Raw genomic sequence first — 24,216 nt, 5'->3', positions numbered from 1 at the left:
GACAGGGATGCCCCCTATCACCACTTCTATTCAATATAGTTCTTGAAACACTGGCCAGAGCAATTAGACAGGCGAAAGAAATTAAAGGCATAAAAATAGGAAAAGAAGAGCTTAAATTATCACTATTTGCAGACGACATGATTCTATACCTAGAAGACCCAAAAGGGTCTACAAAGAAACTACTAGAACTAATAAATGAATTCAGCAAAGTGGCAGGATATAAAATCAACACACATAAATCAAAGGCATTTCTGTATATCAGTGACAAAACTTCTGAAACGGAAATGAGGAAAAACACTCCATTCACAATATCCTCAAAAAAAAAAAAATACTTGGGAATCAACCTAACAAAAGAGTTGAAAGACCTATACAATGAAAACTACAGAACCCTAAAGAGAGAAATAGAAGAGGATCTTAGAAGATGGAAAAATATACCTTGTTCATGGATAGGCAGAACTAACATCATCAAAATGGCGATAATACCAAAAGTTCTCTATAGGTTTAATGCAATGCCAATCAAAATCCCAATGGCATTTCTTGTAGAAATAGATAAAGCAATCGTGAAATTCATATGGAAAAATAAAAGACCTAGAATAGCAAAAACAATTCTAAGCAGGAAGTGTGAATCAGGTGGTATAGCGATACCAGATTTTAAACTATATTACAGAGCAATAGTGACAAAAACAGCATGGTACTGGTACCAGAACAGGTGGGTGGACCAATGGTACAGAATAGAGGACACAGAGACTAATCTACTTTGTGTACAACCAGAGAAATGGAAAATTGTGCTCTAAATGTATTTTATGAATTTGAATGCATTCTTCTGTCATGTATAACAAATTAGAATAAATAAGTAAATTTTTAAAATAGAATACAAATAATAATAAATGCTGGTGAGGATACAGTGAAAAGGAAACTACAAAAGGTTGGTTTGCATGTAAATAAGTACAGCCACTATAGAAATAAGTATGGAAGTTCCTAAAAATGAAAGATTAAAGTACCCACGATCCAGGTGTACCAGTGCTCAATATTTATGCAAAGAATTAAAGTCAGTGTACTTTTAACATATTTATCACAGTATAATTCTCAATAGCTAACTTAAACACTAGAAAAAGATTTGTTAGAACACTATAATAAAATATAAAAACATTGTTTAATACTATGACATACATACTGATTTTTTGACATAGAATGTTATTGGAGAACAATGAGTTTATCACACAAAAAAATGTTTCCCTAGGTATCCATCTATGCTTGAATACATAAAGAAAATGTGGTATATATCCACAATGAGGTTTTAATCAGCCATAAAGTTTGAAATGAACTCATTTTCAGGAAAATAGATGGAATTGGAGAACATAATATTAAGCAAAATAGGCCAAACTCAGAAAGACAAGTATCAAATATTTTTATCACACAGATGATAGAATGAAATAAAAGGACATAAGGAGACTATTAGGAAAGAGGAAAGAATTGGATCAGGGTAAGTTAAAGAAAATACTGTACAATAAATTTGATAAAATGATATTGCATGTATGTACAGATGTGCCGCACTGAAACATACTCTTCTGTAAAATTAATATGCACTAGTGGATAAACATTTTCCCCAGGATGTTTCTTAGAGCTTTTTTAGTATCTTTATTTCTTACAGAGTAAATAAAAAGATTAATGTGGGAATGATCAGCATATACAATATGGAGGCCACACTGTTTTGATGACTCCCTTCATTCCTCTATTAATTGTTCCTTGGCAATAAGTAACACAAGACAAAATTATAAAAAGCTTAATTAAGGGAATGACTACTTAAAAGTATTTTCAGTTTCTATTTCCCTACCAGTTTTTGAATTAGGATCCAGTAACTAAGTGCTTCAGAGTATCCAAAATTCCTGGCATGCTAGAAATCAAACTGTCCAAGTTAATGTACATAGTGTAGCTATTTATAGTTGGATCATTACTATTATTATTTCCTTGGTGTTCAACACATATAAAATATTTAATCAAGGTGAAAATTTAATTACCACTACATATACTAATGGAACTAGCTATATAGTTGAAAAATATAGTATTTAAAAAATAGGCATCTGAATTATCCATAATTGTAGGTATGAGGGAAGGACAAGCCCAAAGACTCATACTAGTTAAAGATTTGTTTAAACAGTATAATAAAATATGAAAACATTGTTCAACAGTATGGCATACATATTGATTCTGTGAAATAAAATGTAATTAGGGATCAGTGACAGGGTTTATCCTGAAAATAATTCCCTAATCTCCAGAACATCTCTCATATCCAGGACTTTCAGAATTAATGATGTCTAAGAAGGGGAAAAAGGAACCTTGGGCAAGGGAACATCACCTGGAAAATTCTACTAACAGTACTTTTGTCATTTTAAGGAGAATAACATTAGTGGTCACAAGAGGTATGAAACAAACAACCACAATACAACTGTTTGAGCAGAAATAAGAATCACAGAATACCATTTTTCTTTCCTAGAAGTTTTTTGAGAGCCTCTTTGACATCTTTGTTTCTCAGGGAGTAAATCAAAGGGTTCAACATAGGTGTGACTAGGGAGTAACATAAGGAGGCCACTTTGCTCAGTTCAGGAAACCTGTCAGGGGTGAGGTACATGAAGAAGACAGCCCCGTACAGCACACTCACGACTCCCAGGTGGGAGCTGCAAGTGGAGAAGGCTTTCTTGCGGCCCTCAGTGGAGCGAATCTTTAGAACTGTGGACACAATATACATGTAAGAAACAACAATGACTATGATGGTTGGCAAGATAATGATGGTGGATAATGTAAAAGATACCATATTGTGGACAAAGAGGTCAGAACAAGATAATCTCTGAAGTGGGCGACTATCACAGTAAAAGTGGTCAATGGCCCTAGAAGCACAAAAGGATAAACTGAATGTTGCACTAGCTTGAAGAACTGAGCTTACACAGCCAAAAAAATAGGACCCAGCCACCAACTGCATGCAAAGACGTGCTGACATCTGAACAGAATAGAGGAGTGGGTTGCAGATGGCAATGAAGCGATCATAAGCCATGGCTGCCAGGAGAAATCCCTCGGTCACAATAAATAGTGCAAACAGAAAGACCTGGGCCACACAGCCTGCAAAGGAGATGGACTTGCTTTCAGACGAGAAGTTGCTCATGGCCTTGGGTGCAATAACAGATGAATAGAAGAGATCAACAAAAGACAGGTTGCCTAGGAAGAAATACATTGGTGTGTTCAGCCTGGGGTCAGTCATGATAATGGCCATCATCCCAATGTTCCCTAGAAGGATCATGACATAGACAAGCAGAAATATCAGGAAGAGGAGAAGATGGAGTTCTGGGCTAACCTCAAAGCCTATGAGAATGAAGTCACTAATTTCTGTGTGGTTGTTTCTTCCCTGGTCAACCATGCCAGAAACCTAAGGAGAGGCATAAGGCAAAACTCTTTTTTTTTTGATTCTAGTATTTTAAGTGTAGAAATAGAATATTTACAGGTAAAATACTGCACATGAAAGCATTTTCATATCAACAAGCAAGAGTTTGCATTCAATATCCCTAGGCTACTGAAACTGTAATTCTATCAAGCACATTGGTCTTTGTATTTAAATCAAAATGTATAAGGCATTTTAGGAAGAAGCAGATTTTAATCATTTATTTTTGTACTTCCTTAATTTTGGTCATAATTTTCAGCTAAAGAATTATCTCTATCTAACATAGCAGTATTACATATATTCTAATATAGGAATATTATATATAATCATACCATGTTGTCTGTAGCCATTATTTTATAACAATGTCAGTATTTGAATCATTACATGATAGTAACAAACAATTTAAAAAATATTTTTACCTTGTTCTACTTTGATCTACTTAGTTTCCTTGTTCATGCAGCAATCTTTGGAAGTATAAAAAAAACATGATTTATTAGCATGTTAAAATTTGTTGCATCAAACAAACTTTAAAGTTAGTAAAGCTAAAAATGCTCACCATCTCTAGCAGTCAAGGAAATGCAAATCAAAACCACCCTAAGATACCACCTCACCCCAGTAAGATTGGCAGCCATGATGAAGTCAAACAACAATGAGTGCTGGCGAGGATGTGGAGAAAAGGGTACTCTTGTACACTGCTGGTGGGACTGCAAACGGGTGCGGCCAATTTGGAAAGCAGTATGGAGAATCCTGGGAAAGCTGGGAATGGAACCACCATTTGACCCAGCTATTGCCCTTCTCGGACTATTTCCTGAAGACCTTAAAAGAGCACACTACAGGGATACTGCCACATCGATGTTCATAGCAGCACAATTCACAATTGCTAGACTGTGGAATCAACCCAGATGCCCTTCAATAGACGAATGGATAAAAAAAAATCTGACATTTATACACCATGGAGTATTACGCAGCACTAAAAAATGACAAAATCACGGAATTTGCAGGGAAATGGATGGCACTAAAGCAGATTATGCTTAGTGAAGCTAGCCAATCCCTAAAAAACAAATACCAAATGTCTTCTTTGATATAATGAGAGCAACTAAGAACAGAACAGGGAGGAAGAGCAGGAAGAAAAGATTAACATTAACCAGAGACATGAGGTGGGAGGGAAAGGGAGAAAAAAAGGGAAATCACATGGAAATGGAGGGAGACACTCATTGTTATACAAAATTACATATAAGAGGTTATGAGGGGAATGGGATAACAAACGTGGAGGGAAATGAATTACAGTAGATGGGGTAGAGAGAGAAGATGGGAGGGGAGAGGAGGGGGGATAGTAGAGGATAGGAAAGGTAGCAGAATTCAACAGTCACTAATATGGCAGTATGTAAAAATGTGATGTGTAACCGATGTGATTCTGAAATCTGTATTTGGGGTAAAAATGGGAGTTCATAACCCACTTGATTCTAATGTATGAAATATGATATGTCAAGAGCTTTGTAATGTTGTGAACAACCAATAAAAAAAAGAGAGCAAATTTTAGGTGCTCTTGCATTAAGAAAACAAACAAACTTGACTTAGTAATCATTTTACTAAGCATATATATTTATTTATATATTTATATATGAAAACATGATTATACACCTTAAACATATAAAAAACAGAATAACATGTTAACACATATAATTTTAAAACAATTCCTATTTGTTGTTTTAGAGAAAAATGATTTTTTAGTACATTGACACAAAATACTTTTTAAAATCTGTTATCATAAATATTAATTATTCCTTTATTTTCTTTATTATATTTTCACAATTTTAGTATAAATCTCTATCTTTTGAATATTTCAATATATTCATTGAAACAAAGAAAAATAATAAAAATTTTGAGAGTAAAATATTTTCAAAAACAAACACAAAAACACTTGAGAACTCACTTTCCATGTAACACAGTACGTTTTGATGTTGCTTTCCTCTTCATTAAAAAATATTTTATACTTTAACAAATGTATTTCTCTTCCTGCATTCAAACCACTACAAACTATCAGGATAAGTCAGTCATCCAAAGCAATGTGTCCATGATAATCATATATGGAGATGTCTAATGAATGGGAGGATGCTACCAGTCTAAGTCCAAGGATTGTACTGCATGACAACTACTAATCTGTTAAAATGGCCTCTGGTATGGCAGGAGATGTGGTGCAGTGGTAGAGTGCTTACATGGCATGAGTGTGACGCTTGGTTCAATCCTTAGCACCACATATAAATAAATTAATTAATTAAATAAATAAAAAACCCATTTACAACTAAAATTATTTTTTTAAAAAAATGGCCTCTGTTATATAAAGCCATACTTAAATTTAAATTTTCACCAATTTTACTTTTCTAAACTGGAGACACTCCTATTTGTCTTCTTTTCCAAACAACAAAGCACTTTCCCACATTATTTCTTTTTTTGTGGATGATGAATGGGATAGTTCAATATTCAAGGTAAGATTTGAGGGAAAAAATAAAACTAGTTTCTTTTGCATCTCATAGTACTCTGTGTTATACAAAATTTGTTTGTTCATGTTAAAAGTTATTTAATTTTTTCAGATATACTTTCACATAAGATCATTTTCAAAATTCTTAAGTATCCAGAAAATTGCCTAAGTCTGTATTTCTCTTTTCCTTTCTATGTTTTCCATAGTTATCAGTGCTCCAGAACAGAAAAACATTTCTTCAGGATCAGTGAACTGGTTTAATAATTGAATCAATTTTACCCCAATTTTTATCTATAAATGTTCTGGAAGGCATATATTCCAACTTTTCATTATCTGCTCTCTTTGTTCTCATATGATAAACAGATATTTGTCTTCTATTTTTATATGATGGGTGCTACACTCCATAAAATTCATATTGAGCAAAACTAAAATATGAAGCTTATCTGCTCTATCTTAAAAAACTATCAAGTTATTATTTTGGATCTCATTATTTTTAAATTTCTGGCATTGACTATGGTATAAATGATTGCAACCTGATATCTAGACACATAAACACAGACACATACACACACAAATCATATATTCCTATCAGTGACTAAATATTCATGCTATAATGAACAAAAGTATTACATGATATTATTGACTGACAGCATTTTTGAAATTGTCTTTCACTTATATATTTCATAGAATTTGTGTGGTTTCATTTTAATTATATACAATGTGTATAACAGAAATTGGTTGTATAAATACAAGTATGTTTTATTAAAGAAAAATTATATTCTTAAAATATACTTAGTTTTTTGGTAAAATGACTGGTTTAGTCAATGACATTTCTAATGACTTATTAATTTGTCTAAAAATGTGTATGTCAAAAATTTTCAATAGCTTTTTAATATGCTTTTCCTCTGTCACTTTATATTTGTAACCAATCATCCAAAATATTTATTAAAGGTCAATTTCAAGAGCCCCCTACAGTGTTCAAAGAATAGCACACATTAATCCACTTGCATACATTGACGCAAATATTCAATGGATGGAGAGTCCCAGGTTACATTATCCATGCCATTTAAACAAGTATTATCTTGATACTTGACATGAGTTAGGTTAAAGTGAAGGCTAATTGGAGTGTCTTCCCAAGCCTGATGGACAAGATGGATGATGTGACCTTCTGTGCAGAAGCAGTGTTATTCAGGTGGGCCTTAATTTTGTCTTCCTTATTTACAATGAACTCCCTGGAATTAGTTGAATAGATAAACAAAAGGTACCATGGAGACTGTTGTTCTCAGACCCCATGTGTTAAATAATAGTCCAAATTAGTATTCAATTTCAAATGAAATACATGGATGATAGTGGTCTGAAATAAAATTTTAGGAAGGCTTAGAATAATATCTATTTTCTTCATAATCTGTGATTTCACAAGGAGAAGAAACAAAAGAAGAGAGTAATAGAGATTAACACTCTAGCAACAGACAAAACTGTGAAGGCATGACTTTTTCTATTTTAGGGAAAAATTAAGCACTCATTGTGATGGTTTAGAATGGCCTAAAGCAATCTCCATTATTCTACATCATAAAAGATATAAGATTACCTTTAAGCTTTTAGAGTTTCTCTGACTGATAAAATAGAAATCTGGTCCTGATTATCATTACTACCATTTATTCATTTAGTAATTATTTGGTATATTTATTAAGTGTTGAATTAAATCTAATTTTTTACTCTTACTGAAATGAGTAAGAATTTTTATATTACTTAAAAATCTCAGAGTTACTTATCCAAGTCCAATGCAAACAATATTCCTTCCCAGGTTATTATACACTGGTTTTAACTGAAAAGACTCCTTTTACATCATCATTGTTAGAGTTTTATTTAGTTGATATTGAACTCAGGGCTACATGTATCAACTAAATAAAACTCAATCAAAATTTGGATTGATTATTGTTTCTATGGGAGACATAAAATTATTTAATACATAAGATTGCTATGATTAGGGCTGGGATTGTGACTCAGTGGTAGAGCGCTTGTCTGGCACTTGTGAGGCCCTGGGTTTCATCTTTATCACTACATAAAAATAAATAACTAAAATAAAGGTATTGTGTCCAACTACAACTAAAAATAAGTATACACACACACACACACACACACACACACACACACACACACACATATATATATATATATATATATATATATACATAAAGATTGCTATGATTAAAAAAAGAGGTAATAAATACAGAGTGTACAGGGAAGAAAGAAACTATCAAATAGAAGAACACCTGTATTAAACTCTATGCACATCATGGAAATTTATCAATGATCAAAATCCATAACTTGAGTAATATGTCTTAAACATGCTCATGTTTAGTTAAAAATATCATTGGAAAAATAATTATATGATGTCTGTAGGCCAGAATCATTTAAAAGTATACATTATAAAACACTTGTAATTAAATGATACAAGTCAGAAATGGCCTTAATGTATAGGACTGATTTCATCTTAACTTGATATCCGCAAAGTCCTGTTTCCAAAGAAGGTCACCTTCATAGTTTCCATGTGGACCTGAATTGTTGAAGTGCATTTCAAAACCAGTGTAGTATTGAAAATCCAGGCATAGAATATTGATTTAAAACCATAACATATCTCTCATGAAAGTAACAGTTTATGTGATTTCACACATTTTAGCAGAACTTTCCTTTATATTAGTATTTTCTATAAGGGATTATAGACACATGCATAAGACTGACAGAACATTGTAACTGAACCATAAGTATACAATTTACTCAAGAAGTAAATGAATGTTTTAATATAGCTTTTAAAAATAATGCCATTAAAGATTGAAAATTGTCTTAAACCTATTGTTTGAGAGTTTACTAATGATAAGATCTATGTAACTATCTTAGCTTTAGTTAATTTTGAAATTTAACACTGGGATCATATTTTTTCCAAGTGAATGAAGGGATACTGTTTATCTGAGTTGCTGATATGCATAGTGAAGGAAAGGAAATATATGAACAAGTAGTATTGGTCTTTGTTTTACAATACGAAGAAGAAAAATTATCAAAACAAATATGTTTACAACTATAAATAAGGAGTGAAAGAAAAATAAAACAATATGGGTAAATTTTGTCCATAGCATATTAACTAATTCTTTTTTCTTTGTGTTTATAACCTTCTTTATTTTATCTTCTAATGTAAAAAAAGTTCACATTTAAGTTTATTAGGGTGATTGCCAGCTTATGGTAATTATGACTAAAGATATTATGTGTATTAACAGAGATGTGTTTGTGTAAATGTAAGTTTTCATTGTACTTGGTTAAAATAACTAGGAGTGATACTGCTGACGGTTTTTTTTTTGTTGTTGTTGTTGTTACATGTGTATTTAACATCATAAGAAATAGCAATTGTACCATTATTTTTCCTATCTACTATATGTGAGTCTTTCTTGTTCCACTTCTTCTTTAGCATTTCATTTTCAAGTTTAGATTTTGAAATATTAATCATTCTATTACCTACAGGAATCCATTGGCACTTTATTTTAGTTTTCCTGGAGATCAGTGATATTGAGCATACTTTACTAGTCTTAGTTGCCATTTGTGTATTGGTTTTGGTAAAGTGGAGTATTCAGATATTTAGCCACATACACTTTTTTTTCTTTTTGTTGTGTTTTGATAGTTCTTTTTACATCCTGGATATACATCTTTTTATTTGTTTGAATTACATATAATATTATATATATAACTATTTTTCTTTAACCAGTTATTTCGTTGGAGGTTGTGTGGTGACCTACAGCTCCTTCTTGAGTAATCATGTCCTTTCTTGCATAGATGCTCACTCTATCTGCCACATTTGTCTGATTCTAATTTATCATGATGTGTGTTCTTATCAGAAAGATCCTTGGTGATCCTAGATATGTCCTAGACTCTCCAGTTGTTGAATTAGAAGCCATATTTCTCACAAATGAGGAAGAGTAGTCATCATAGCTCTGCCTAATCTCTTATAGTGTAAAATGAGTTCCTTTCTCTGTATCAATTTTATTTAGCTCCTTGTGACAGTAATGAAAGAAAATGATAAACTAAAGATGGTGTTGCTGGCAAAAGCACTGTGAGAAACAAAAACAAATGCATATTTTGAATAAGTATCTCTTCCATTGAGTGCAAATGGTAAGCTCCTTCATGAAGGCAGTGTGGGGTGTGTGTAAAAATAATAATTTGCGTCAGGTTTCTGGTTTCTTCCTCTAGCATATGAGCTGTATGAGCACTGGTCTCTGCTATTGGAAGTTTGTCCTCTGGGTAACTCATATTTAAATTTAATCTTTGCTCTCATAGCCAAATTTTTCATGAGTCCATTATTAAGTATTTTGATGAATGATTCAGGGTAACAACATTGTTTGCAAAATAAGTCATCGTATCCTCTTATTTTTTATATATCTTCTCTTCATATGGGTACTTTGCTGAAAAGTCACATGGAACACAAACACCTAAATAATCTAGTTCCATTGCAAGACTCATTCAAGCACCAGATACTTTGTCTTTTGAAATGCTTGACTACACAATACATTACGAACTACAGTACATGAGTCAGTGTAAAATCTTGTATATGGCTAATTGTAAGATTCTTGATAACACGAACAACTGGATGTATACCTGTAAAATGGCTACTAGTGAAGAAAAATTTCCATTCCAACTATGATTTAAGGCTATACCTGTTCTAAATCACAAATAGTATATTGCTTTTTTCATTTCCATTATTTTTAGTAATCTGTCTTTAGTTTCCCTCTGTATATAAACAATAAAAAGTTTGTTTTTACTTGCTTCTTTATTTAATACAAAGTTTATATCAAGAACTGTTTTAGATGTATTTGAAATAGCAGCTGAGAAAAATGACAGACACCTATCTACATAAGTTATAGAGACAATGTATTATAAACAGAATAAGTAAAAATTTAATTTTGTTAATGATGAAAATACTATACAAAATTAATAAAACCTCAACAAAGGTAACTGTTCTATCATGGAGACATGTTCCCAGCCCCTTTTATATTATTATTGGTGTGTAGTATTTACACAGATAGCAAGATTCCTTGTGACAGGGTCATACTGCTACACATACATGATTTCATGAGTTTAATTCCCAAGTATCTCTTTCTTACTCTTCCCACTTTCATCCTCTCATCCCATTCTTCTGCCCTATAAACCTCTATTCTATTTTCATGAGATTGCTTTCTTTTTTCTCTCTCTCTCTTTCTAGCTTCTACATATGAGAGAAACAAGATACTTAACTTTTTTTAGTCTGGCTTATTTCGCTTAACATAATGTTCTCTATCAGTTTTCCTGCAAATGGGATCATTTCTTTTTTCTCTATGGCTAAATAAATGTCACTATGTATTTATACCAGATGATCTTTATACACCCATCTAGACATTGAGGCTTGTTCCATAACTTGACATCCTGGACACCAAGGCTGGTTTCATAACATTCTATTGTGAATTGCACTACATATATATATACTTATATATATATAAGTATATATATATACTATTGTAGTGCAATAAGTACATTTCATTTTCAAGTTTAGATTTTGAAATATTAATCATTCTATTACCTACAGGAATCCATTGGCACTTTATTTTAGTTTTCCTGGAGATCAATGATATTGAGCATATATATATAGCTACAGAATGCGAATTTTAAGTCTTTGAATAAATGTCAAGAAGTGGTATAACTGAATAATATTTCCAGTTCAATCCCAGCTTTTAAATGAAAAAAGTAATTACATTTTAATTCAATTATATAACATTTAAAATATTTCCTAGAGAAATTGCAAAACGCTGAAGAGAATTTTTGTAAAAAGTAAAAAATCACAAAATTATATTTTCAACATATAGCAATTAAAACATACCTCCTATATCTGAGGATAATGTCTTATCCTGAGCAAAACATAAAATAAAATTTTTGTAAAATAATTATTATTTAAGATGTAATCAAAAACTGTTGGAAGAGTAGCATATCAGCAAAACAGAAGAAAACTAATTATATTTGGGTGAGAAATATATTGAACAAATGTGCCCATAAACTGTTAGAGAAAAAAATAGAATGGATGTACAAGAATGAGAGGGAGGGCAACACTGATTTGAATTAGATACTCATATTTCACTCTTTCATGTTTTAATTACCCATAAATATGCCTTTACCTCAAGACACCAGATCTTTTCATCTACTTTTGAAAAACACAATCTTCCTTGTTCATGAAGCCTTGGTAGACCTGCTGATTCCTCAGGCTGTAAATAAAAAGATTCAACATAGGAAGCACTGAAAATTTTAGTACAGCCACTTCCTTATTCAAAGACACTCTCTCTCTTGCTGAGGGTTTAATGTATATAAAAATGCAGCTGTCATAATGATGGAAATGACAATCATGTGGGAAGAACACGTGGAAAAAGCCTTTGTCCTCTGACTAGTAAAGAAATCTTCAAAATCATTCTGATGATACATATGTAGGACAGAAATATCAATGCCAAAGTAACCATTAGAGTAAACAGAGCATAAGCAAACACCCTCACCTCTAGGATTCTTATGTTTGAACAAGGGAGTGGAATAAGCAAAAATAATCACAGGTAAAATGACCAATGATATTGTAATGACCTATAATAATTAAGCTGTAGCAGCAACATGAGTGTGAGGAAGACAAATGAGACAAGTCCAGCAAGCAAAGAAAATCATTGTGCAGACTTTGTGATTCATGATGGTCATGTAATGCACAGGCTTACAGATGGCAATGTAGTGACCATAGGACATGGCAGCCAGGTGGCATAATTCTATGTCTCCCAAGAAAATGACAAAAAATAACTGAGCTATATAACCATTAAAGCAAATGGTTTTATCTCTTGGAATAATGGTACCTAGGAACTTGGGTATACTGACAGTTGTGAATGAAACTACCAATAGAGAGAAATTCCTGAAAAAGAAATACATGGGAATCTGAAGATGGGGATCCAGCAGGGTAAGGGTGATGATGGTCAGGTTCCCAGTGATGCTGAGCATGTAGGTGAGGAAGAGAAAGATGAATATTACCACCTGGAGCCTGGGATCATGTGACAGTCCCAGAGGATAAACTTTGTTACTTATTTGTGGTTTCTTTCTTTTTCTTTTTCTTTCTTTTTTTTTTTTTTGCTTACTTTTCCTTTTGTCAAACCTAGAGAAGAAAGAACAAAGAAAAAGAACATGAGAATTAATAAATATCCAAGTTTGGATCTGGATTATTCTGAAATATTGTATCATTTCCATCTTCAGAGGAAATAGCCACCTAAGAATGACAATTATCCTTTAATTTCCTCCTGTTTATAGTGAAAAACCTTAGTTATGGCATATTAAGAAATAGTTTTGTATTAAAACTTCAATGAGATTCCACCTCACACCATTAAAATGGTTATTTTTAACAAAAGAAGCAGATAAAAAATCCCTGATCCACAGATATTCTAGTGAATATGTGGAGAAAGGACTCAAATACATTATAAGTAAGAATGTAAATTAATAATGCCACTAGGGAGAACAGCAGGGTGGTTCTCAAAAAATCAAAACAGAACTACTAGATGAACCAGCTTTTCCTCTCCTGGAGGTATAATTAAGGGAAATGAGGTCAGCATACAAAGAAATACCCATGTACCCTTGTTTTTGTGGCGCTATTCACAGAGTGAATATAGATTTAACCTAGGTGCTCATCTATAGATGAATGGACAAACAAAATGTGGCATATTTATAATGGAGCGGTATTCAGCCATGAAGAAATATAAAATCTTTGTAGCAAAATAGATGGAACTGGAGGACATATGTTAAGTGAAATAATCCAGATAACAGAAAGTCTCACAAGAAAAGAGGGTGTGTAGCTGGAAGCATCACAATACTTAATCTCAAATGACACTATAGAACTGTAGTAATGAATACATTATGATATTGGCATCAAAATATAAATGAAGGTCAATTGAATAGACTTAAAGACACAGCAATAAACCCATACACTTATGCTGGCTGACAGTTGACAAAGGTGCCCAAATACACATGTTGGAGAAAAGATAAGCTGTTTCACAAATGGTGCTGGGAAAACTGTGTATCCATATAGAGAAGAATGAAACTAGATATCAATCTCTTACCCTGCATAAAAGTTAAATCAAAGTGGATAAAAGACCTAATTTGGAATTTGACCAAAAATTCTGCAACTTGCTAGAAGAGAGCATAGGGTTAACAATCCAACATATTTGTGCAGCCACCAACTTCCTTAACAAAATGCTTAAAACTCAAAAAAAAAAACCAAAAATAAATATGTGGAATGAACTCAAGCTGAAAGCTTCTGCATAGCAAAAGAAATGATTAAGAGCATGAATAGAGAGCCTAAAGAATAGGAGAAAATTTTTGTCAGATTCTCCTCTGATAAGGGATTATTATCTATAATATATAAAGAACTCATTATATTTAACACAAAAAATAAAATAAAATAATCAATAAATTGGCAAAAAAGCTAGATGGACATTTCTCAAAAGAAAAAACACAAATGATCAACATATAAAAAAGTTATTTAAAAACTCTAGTGATTGAGAAAATGAAAATCCAAACTACAAGATGATTTCATCTTACTCTTGTCGGAATGGCAATTATCAAGAATCCAAATAATAATAAATGCTGGTGAGGATGTGGGGGGAAAGGTACCCTCATACTTTGTTGGTGGGGATGCAAATTAGTACAACTACTTTGGAAAGCAGTATGAGGATTCCTCAAAAGACCGGGAATGAAGCCACCATATTAACCAGCTATCCCACTCCTTGGTATTTATCTAAAAGAACTAAAATCAGCATACTATAGCGGTATTGTCACATCAGTTTTTTAACAGTGCAATTCACAATACCATGTTATAGAAGCAGCCCTGGTCAACAATAAAAAAAAAAATTAAGAAAATGTGATCTATAAACACATGAAATTTACTCAGCCATAAAAAAAAAAAGAAATTATGGCATTTGCCAGTAAATCAATGTAAATGGACAACACCAAGCTAAGTGACATAAGACAGACTTAGAAAATCAAGTATGGGATGTTTTTTCATATGCAGAAGCTAGAGCAAATTAAGGGAAAAAGGTAAGGGGTCATAAAGATAAAGGGAAAATCAGTGGAATAGAGAGAAAGAGGGAAGAGGGGTAGGAAACGGGAGGAAATACTAAGTGAATTTGACAAAATTACACTATGTACATGTATAAATATACCACAGTGAATTCCACCTTTGCATATATCTATGAAGTATAAATCAATAATAAATAAATAAATGAGTGAAAGAAAGACCAGTAGAGGAAGGAGAATGAGGGAGAGAGAAGGGGAGGGAAAGGGAGAAGGGACACTGGGGACTGAAGTGGAATGAAATAAATTTCTTGCAGGTATGACTTTGTCAAAATAAACCCAACTATTTATTATGTAGAACTATAATAAGCAAATAAAACAGTAAATTACTTTCAGAATTATTAAAAATATGAAAGATGCATTATTTTTATAAAGTGAGTGCTTTGTCCTTAGCTATCTATCAACTTTTACTGCCACTTATCAGCTTTTCCACTCCTAGTATTAACCCATTGGAAGTCAGAAATACTGAAGCCATTGCCATGAGTGACCTTGAGTGTCAGAGACAGAGGGGAAAAGAAGTAAAAAGCAATGTACCCTGGAAGGCTCGAGTCTGAGGTTTATATCAAGTGAATCTCTTGCAAAATTTTATAATATTTTGATGGACCTAAGTGTTGTTTTATGACCTTTGTGCCAATTCTACCTAGTTTTCTTTCTAGTTAAAATAATAAATTTTATTATTATTGTTCATATTTGAGGATATTCTCACTTAAAGAAATATACAAGCATATCTTGAGAAAATTTGTTTTAATTATTTATTCTTTAAAAATTATAATTTTTTATGTTTTCATTTTTTAAAAAAGAATACACTGACACATACCTGTAATCCCAGAAACTCAGCAGGCTCACACAGGAGGATCACAAATTCAAAGTCAGCCTCAGCACTTATCAAGATCCTGTCTCAAAATAAAAAATAAAATGGCCTAGGGATGTGGCTCAGTGGCTAACTGAACCTGGGTTCGGTCCCCAGTATCAAAATTAAAAAAATTTAAAAAAAATGAAAAAGGACTGGATAGTTCACTGATTATGCACCCCTGCCATAGATATTTTCATAGAAAAGAATGAGGACATAAAGTTTTGAATCCATTCCATTTTCTAGGTCAGAAAATTAATTATTCCCTGTGCTCAGTTTCTGTATCTAGAAAAAAAAATTTTTTTTCTCCTGTATAGAAGTCAATCTCAAAGGATGTTTGGGAGTATTAATTTAGTTAATATATATGAAGGATTTGGAAATATATTTAACAATTAATGAAAGCTGTAGAGACTTCATTCTATGCATAAAATGTTCCCTACCCACTGAGCCATTAGGTGGTTGTCCTGTACAAAAGTCTATGTCTTAGATAAATAGAGGGTTTTTATTTGTTTGTTTGTTTGGTTTTTGTGTGGTGCTGGGATTAGAACCCTGTGCCCTGTGCATTCAAGATGCAAGGTAAGCACTCTACAAACTGAGCTATATCCTCAGACCTAACTGAACTATATTTTCTGCCTAATAAATAATAATAAATATATTTAATACCAGGAAGATTGGATAAGAACAACAGAGTAGAAACTACCTGATTATGCCAGACCTATCTCTGTTAGGTAATGGATTCCTTAGCTTTGTGGCATCCTCATCCAGGATTTGGTCATTGCACATTAGGTATGTTTTTCAGGGCATTTCAGCGTTCGTATACATGGCTCAGTTTGCTTCTCAGAGCCTCATTAATATTGATCTTTCTGGAAGTAATTATGAAGCTTGCAGACAAATACACACGAGCTTACACATATATGCACACACTATAACTAGAATTTTGAGTAACATGTTGTAATTACAACCCAAATCCCTCTTTTCATCACATTAGGTATAATACTGATTGTACAATTGCCATTAGAACTTGATACACATTCCTCCCAACCCTTAGACTGTACTAAAATTTTTTGTGAATTGCATTATTCTGTGCATTCTTGAAAGTTAGGACAGGGTTTTCAAGGCTATTTTTCAACGTTTTCTAGTGACCAGCTTAGGTATAGTCGATTTAAAAGAAACATTCATCTAGTTATTAATGTTGAGTTTGTTGTTGAATCAAATGCTGCCTTCAGGTGCAGTTCTCTATTTTTCGCTCTGTGCCAGCCTGGACAGTAAACTTAGGTTTTATCATTCTCTTACAAGAGGTATTTCCCAACATTACTTACATTGGAATGTAATCTTACATACTTGATCCAAATTTCTTATACTGAGTAAGTTTAAAACAAAAGACAGGTAAAGGAAACTATGTTTCCTTGTTATATAAATTTAAAGAAAACATATTTTTCTAAGATTTCTTTTATCCTCTTTTCAAGCTACTTTACTCCTGCTCTAGTAATATCACTCTTACATCCTCAGAGTTTGTAATTATAAGAAAGAGTTTTCCAAAATATCCTGAGGTGACAAATTACCTTCTCACTAAATAAACAAGTTTTGGTTTCTATTGAAGGAATTTCAATTACCAATATGGGAGACCTTTATTTTAAAAATACATTTCACATTATTTTATATGGTGAAAATGTATGAATGCTATTTTCAAACTTGTTTTAAGTTTATTGTGTACCTATTTCTTTCTTAAGCTTCTATTAATGTAACATCTTTTGAATAATAATAATACCAAGACTCACTCTTTTTTTGCTACTGATTAAAGCTATGAAGCAATGTGAGAAGGGATGGGAAGGAAGACATCAAGAGGTACAGAAGGGGTTCCTGAGAACATAAAAAAATGAACATTTCTATAGAAAGTCTCCAAAGACCAGAGAAAATACTTAAAGAAATTCTACTAGGAGAGGATCTATAATCAAGAATTAAGGGTGGAATAGCATGCTTTTAATGTAAGAAAACTTATGAAAATTCAATGGATTGTATTCATTTGCCAATATTAAATAAGACTGATAAAATTATGAGCATTTATACAATTTTCATATTTAACAAGGTGCATGTAATTTTCAGAGCCTTCAACTATTCCAAGGAATTATTTGTGTAGCAATGAACTTTCCTTTTAATACTACCTTCATAGTGTCTCAGAGATTTCAATGTGTTTTGTCAGTGTTCTCATTTTCCTCTAAGAATTCTTTAAACTCCTCCTTGATGTCTTTTGCAACCAATTGTTCATTTAGTAGCATATTATTTAGTCTCCAGGTGTTGGAGTAATTTTTACTTTTTATTTTGTCATTGTTTTCTAATTTCATTCCATTATGGTCTGATAAAATGCAGGGTAGTATCTCTATTTTTTTGTTTTTGCTAATAGTTGCTTGTGGCATATTATATGGTCTGTTTTACAGAAGGATTCATGTGCTGCTGAGAAGAAAGTATATTCACGTCTTAAAGGATGAAATATTCTGTATGTGTCAGTTAAGTCTAAGTTGTTGATTGTATTATTGAGTCTACACTTTCTTAGTTCAGCTTTTGTTTGCAAGATCTATCCAGTGGTGAGAGAGGTGTGTTAAAACCACACAAGATTATTGTGTTGTGGTCAGTTTGACTCTTGAACTTGAGAAGAATTTGATGTACATAGATGCTCCGTTGTTTGGGGCATATATATTTACAATTGTTATGTCTTGGTGAATGGTTCCCTTAAGCAGTATGTAATGTCCATCTTTATCCCTTTTGATTAACCTTGGCTTGAAGTCTACTTTTTGATGTAAGGATAGAAACACCTGTTTTCTTCCGCAGTCCATGTGAGCAGCACAATTTTTCCCAACCTTGCCCATTCGGTATGTGTATGTCTTTTTCTATGAGGTAAGTCTCCTGGAGGCAGCATATAGTTGAGAGTCCTTTTTAAAATCCAATCTGCTAGCCTATGTCTTTTGATTGGTGAGTTTAGGCCATTAACACTCAGGGTTATTATTGAGACATGATTTGTATTCCCAGCCATTTTTGTTTATTTTTGTTATTTAACTTGACTTGGTTTCTCCTTTGATTAGTTTTTCCTTTAGTGTTATCATTTTTACCCTACTGATTTCATTGTTCTTTTTTTTTTCTCTTCATGGAATATTTTGCCGAGGATGTTTTGTAGTGTAGATTTTCTATTTGTAAGTTCTTTTGACTTTTATTTATCATGGAATCTTTTTATTTCATCAGTGAATCTAAAGCTTAATTTTGCTGGATTCTTGGTTGGCATCCATTTTTCTTTCAAAGCTTGATGTATGTTTTTTTTCAGGATCTTTTACCTTTCAGGGTATATGTTTAAAAGTGCCATTATGCTAATTGTTTTCCCCTATATGTAATCTGATTCTTTTTTCTCATGGGCTTTTATTTTTTTTTTCATTTTTTAAATTTTTTGTTTTATTTTTATTTATTTATTTTTGCATTACAATTCTTAATAAACCATTATACCATAATTTATCATATCTCTGATTATATATAAGGTATGTTGACACCAAATTCACATCTTCATACATGTATTTTGTATAATGATGAGGGTCTCCTTTCACTGTCCATGCTATTCCCCTTCTCCCTCCCTTTCCCTCCCACCCCTCTTCCCTATCTAGAGTAATCTTCCTCCCTTGCTCTCTCTCCTAACCCTATTTTGAGTCATCCCCTTATATCAGAGAAGACATTCAGCATTTTTTTTTGGGGGGGGGGATTGGCTAACTTCACTTAGCATAATCTTCTCTAAGGCCATCCATTTCTCTTTTCATGGCTTTTAATATTCTCTCCTTATTCTATATGCTGGAAATTTTCATTATAATGTGCCTTGGTGTGGATCTGTTGTGAGTTTGTATATTTGGTGTCCTATAAGCTTTTTGGATTTGGTTTTCCAATTCATTCTTCTTGTTTGAAAAGTTTTCTGATGTTATTTCATTGAATAGATTGTTCATTCCTTTGGTTTGAAACTCTATGCCTTTCTCTATCCCAATAACTCTTAAATTCAGTCTTTTTATGCTAAACCATATTTCTTGAATGTTCTACTCATGGTTTCTTACTATTTTCACTGTGTGGGCTATACTCTTTTCAAGATTATATATTTTGTCTTTATTATCTGAGGTGCTTTCATCCAAGTGGTCTACTCCTTTGGTGATGCTTTCAATTGAACTTTTAATCTAATTTGGTTTATTGAGGTTTTTTGTTTTGTTTTATTAATTTTGTTTTTTTAAATACATGACAGTAGAATTCATTATAGTTCTTATTACACATAGAGTACAATTTTTCATATCTTTGTATATAGAGTATGTTCATGCCAATTCATGCCTTTATACATGTACTTTGTTTTTTATTACAATTCTTATTATACATATATACCATAATTTTTAATATCTGTTCATATATAAAGTATGTTGACACCCAATTTGAGTCTTTATACATGTACTTTGGATAATGATGTCCATCACATTCCACCATCCTTGCTAATCCCCTGCCCTCTTCCTTTCCCTCCCACCCCTTTTCCCTATCTAGAGTTCATCTATTCCTCCCATGCTCCCCCTCCCTACCCCACTATGACTCAGCCTCCTTATATCAGATAAAACATTCAGCATTTGTTTTTTGGGGATTGGCTAACTTCACTTAACATTATCTTCTTTAATGCCATCCATTTACCTGCAAAAAACATGATTCTATTTAATACGGAGTAAAATTCCACTATATATATGCCACATTTTTTTTATCCATTCATCCACTGAACGGCATCTAGGTTGGTTCCACAGTTTAGCTATTGTGAATTGTGCTGATATAAACATTGATGTGACTGTGTCCCTGTAGTATGCTGTTTTTAATCCTTTGGATATAGGCTGAGGAGAGGGATAGCTGAAATGGTGGTTCCATTCACAGATTTCCAAGAAATCTTTCTATTTTTTTTCTTTTTTAGGACCTATATCTACCTATTGAAGTAATCTTTTGCTTCCTGTATTTGTTTATGTAGGTCTTTGTCAAAATGATCTTTTGCTGCCTGTATTTGCTCTCTTATATCATCCTTTAATTCACAGAATATTTCAATTATGTACATCCTAAACTCCTTCTCTGTCATTTCTTCCATTGTACTAGCTATGGATTCTAATAATGTGGCATTTTGATTTGCTTGGGGCATTTTCTTCCCTTGTCTTTTCATGTTGCTTGTGTGTCTTCCCTTCTATCACTGTGGGTTCAAGGCATCATTATTATTATTTTTTTTTACCCTATAGGCTTAAAGTGCTTATAGGGTTCCAATACCTCTCCTGTGTTGGGAAGGACAATGTTAACATATTCCAATATAAACAATATACCACCTATAAACAATTTGTTGCTATTAAGACATTTACAGTTTGGTCACACTGTACAGAAATGTTTTATTTTATTATTATCTATAATATATTCAGTAAGTTTGTAAAAGGGTTTACTGTTTCTCTTGGTGGACAATGAACTGGGGGGTGAGGAGTAGAATGATATGCTGAGGAGGCAAGATGTGAAGGTATAAGGTTAGTATATCTTATGAAGTGTGAAAGGAAAAGCCAATGAATAGGTTTAGTAGCAGGAGAATAGTCAGGAAGTAATTTGGGGTAAACAAGTAAGTGGGAAGACTGTAGAGTGCATAAAACAAATACACATATGTATTTAAGAAAAATAAAGAATGTTAAAATAGTAAAAATTGGACGGGGAAAAAGACATATACAACACAAGTATAATGTACTATTCAGGTGTCCCAGTCCTCAAAATACTAATTCATGCAAAGTACTTGGTTTCACAAATGCTGGGGATGTTAGGGTGGGAGAATAGAGGGGGTGAAGAAAAAGAGAAAAAAAAATCTTGAAGGAAGAAACCAGGATTGTTCATTGATTTGGTTGGAGATTAGCATCTTTCCTGCTTTCCTTGTCATTTAATAGGTGGGATTGTCTATTGTTAGCTGGTATCTCTGCCTTCAGGATGCTGAAGATAACCAGGGTGGGAAGGCTGGTCTTGGTGCAGGGCACCTAGAAGTGAGGTGTGGCACTTGTCAGTCCCTGAAGAGAGACTGCACCTCAAGGGTCTTTTTTTGGGTCCACTCGTGTGACTTGAGCACCCTGTTCTTTCTGCCTATCTTGCCTGAAGATTTCCCAGTTCCTGGTCTCTCTGTTAGTCTCCAAACTGTTGCACCCTCTCCCTCTCCCTTAGTGGTTCCCAGTTAAGGGACCTCTCTCACTGGGGCTCCTGTGGGTGGCACCCTGGAAACACTGTGCACTCCTCTAAGAGCTGTTTTGTGTTGGTCTGTTACTGTTCCAATTTGGGAGCTGCCCCACCAAAGATGGTGAGAAAGGTGACCCAAGATGGAGGAGGGCTGCTTCCAGCACCAAGTATCTGGTTGTGGGGGGGGACTGGGCAATGGTGTTGTGCAATATGTTCAGAGTTGAGCTTGGTGTGCAGTCTTCAGAGCTGTCTTCAGAGCTTGTGGAATGTCCCCTGGTGCAGGCAGACTACCATGTGTAGGGGACTATCGAAGTAGCTGCAGAATTACAAGATGGAGGCTATCACATTGGTAGATGAGGTCCACAGGGGAGTGGTACCCCTATGAGTGGGTAGCAGCTGAGTGTCCTGCATGGGAGTGGAGTGGCATCTAGGAGTTGTGTGGCAGTGCTGATGTGATGATCCTGCTAAGGCTCTCTGAAGCCCTGGGTGGGCTAGTAATCAGGTGTTGGGTGTTGGGAGTCAGGAGTCCTGTTCTAATGCTGAGGCCCAGAGCCCTTCATGGATGCACCACACTGGTGATTTTTGCAGGAGAACAGCTGTGTAGGTGTCCTCTATCACTCTCAGAGAAGTAGTATTCTCACTAGTTGAGAGGTTATGCATAGTAGAAAACATCTAAAACAAACTTATTTTTCTATCATTAAAAATACTTTCATTTACCAGAGAGAAGCATATATAGTAATAATTGTGCCCAGGAATCTAAGGATACAGACAGTTGTAAAGGTGATTTCTAATACAGAAAAGTTCCTGAGGAAGAAATACATTGGAGTCTGTAGATGGGAGTCCACCAAAGTGAGAGTGATGATTTTCGGATTTCCAGCAACAATCAATATATATGTGATAATTAAAAAGAGAAATATAACAACCTGAAGCTCTGGGTCACCTGATATCCCTACTAGAATGAATTCTGTGGGTACAGTGTGGTTTTTCATTGTCAATCCTTTTTTCCACCCGGCTAGAACATAAAATGTATGTTCCCCTATAATATAAAAATATTAGCATGAGATTAAGATAGGGCAAAACACTGTAAAAAGATGAGTTTTATGTAAAGTAAAATGAAACATGTCCTCACCAGTAACCTCCTCCCATTTCCATTGCTATCTCACATCCAAATAATGTGTATTACCAAAGTCAAATATTGATCTCTCTTCATTGAAAATACACTATTACAGGCCATGGACAAAAGGTTACAGTTATAAATTGAAGCTATTTCTTGCAATATTTCTTTAAAATTAAGTTTTTATTTATTTACAAAAATATTTACTTTATAAACCACATGAAACTATTGTAATTGATGTTCTTCTTTCCTCAATATTACAAAACTAATCTAGAAATACAGCACAATTGAAATAAGAGTTTGAAAGTCTTCAAAGTTTATTTAGGCTTACTTTCAGATGTTATATTTTGAGAAACTCAGTCCCCTGTCGCTTTCACAGGTTTAACAGCCAGTCACTGTAATAATCATTTCACATTAGAAACTATAAGTTTATTCATGGAAATGTGTTAGCGTCCTTTCCTAAATTTCCTACTTTACAGTCTGGCTAATGCAATTACCTTACTTGACTCATTTATTTTTCTAGTAAAAGGACTAAAAGGACAAGAAAAGGATGCTCCTTTCAATCATTGCCTAGAAGTATTTTAATTCATAAAATGCATGAGTCAATCATTTTCACAATATGGCTGTAGTAAATGAACAATTGGATGATCAAAATAGCATTTACTAGGAAGAAGATATACTTTCAGCTAGAGAATGCCCTGTTTAAATCCTATTTCCATCACAGCATAGCATTTAAACATAGGGAAAAAATAATAAAAAGAGAAATCTAGGTCTGTTGCTGTGCTGTCTTGGGATCCCATTGATGGTATTCCCAGTAATAAATAACAAGTAAATTTGTAATTCTCTAAAATAATATATATTCCATTTCATTTATGTACAATTGTAGATTTAGAACCCTTGTAATATTAAAAGTTAAATAATTAAAAAAAAAAGCTTACCTTCTGGTCATGATGATTAAG

General features: G+C 33.2%; 1 protein-coding gene across 1 annotated transcript; it reads right to left on the bottom strand.

Annotated features, from left to right (window-relative positions):
- Window positions 1–2,467: 2,467 nt before the first annotated feature.
- Window positions 2,468–3,409, bottom strand: LOC308658826 (olfactory receptor 9K2-like; the record flags this gene model as incomplete). Its single annotated transcript, XM_081311745.1, has 1 exon — window positions 2,468–3,409. One exon carries the CDS (start codon window positions 3,407–3,409, stop codon window positions 2,468–2,470), a length of 942 nt encoding a protein of 313 aa, XP_081167871.1.
- Window positions 3,410–24,216: the final 20,807 nt, after the last annotated feature.

The sequence above is a fragment of the Spermophilus citellus genome, assembly GCF_964194105.1.
Source record: "Spermophilus citellus genome assembly, chromosome: 10".
NCBI lineage: Eukaryota > Metazoa > Chordata > Mammalia > Rodentia > Sciuridae > Spermophilus > Spermophilus citellus.
Note: the sequence above shows the minus strand (reverse complement) of the source record. Positions and strands in the feature narration are given on the sequence as shown.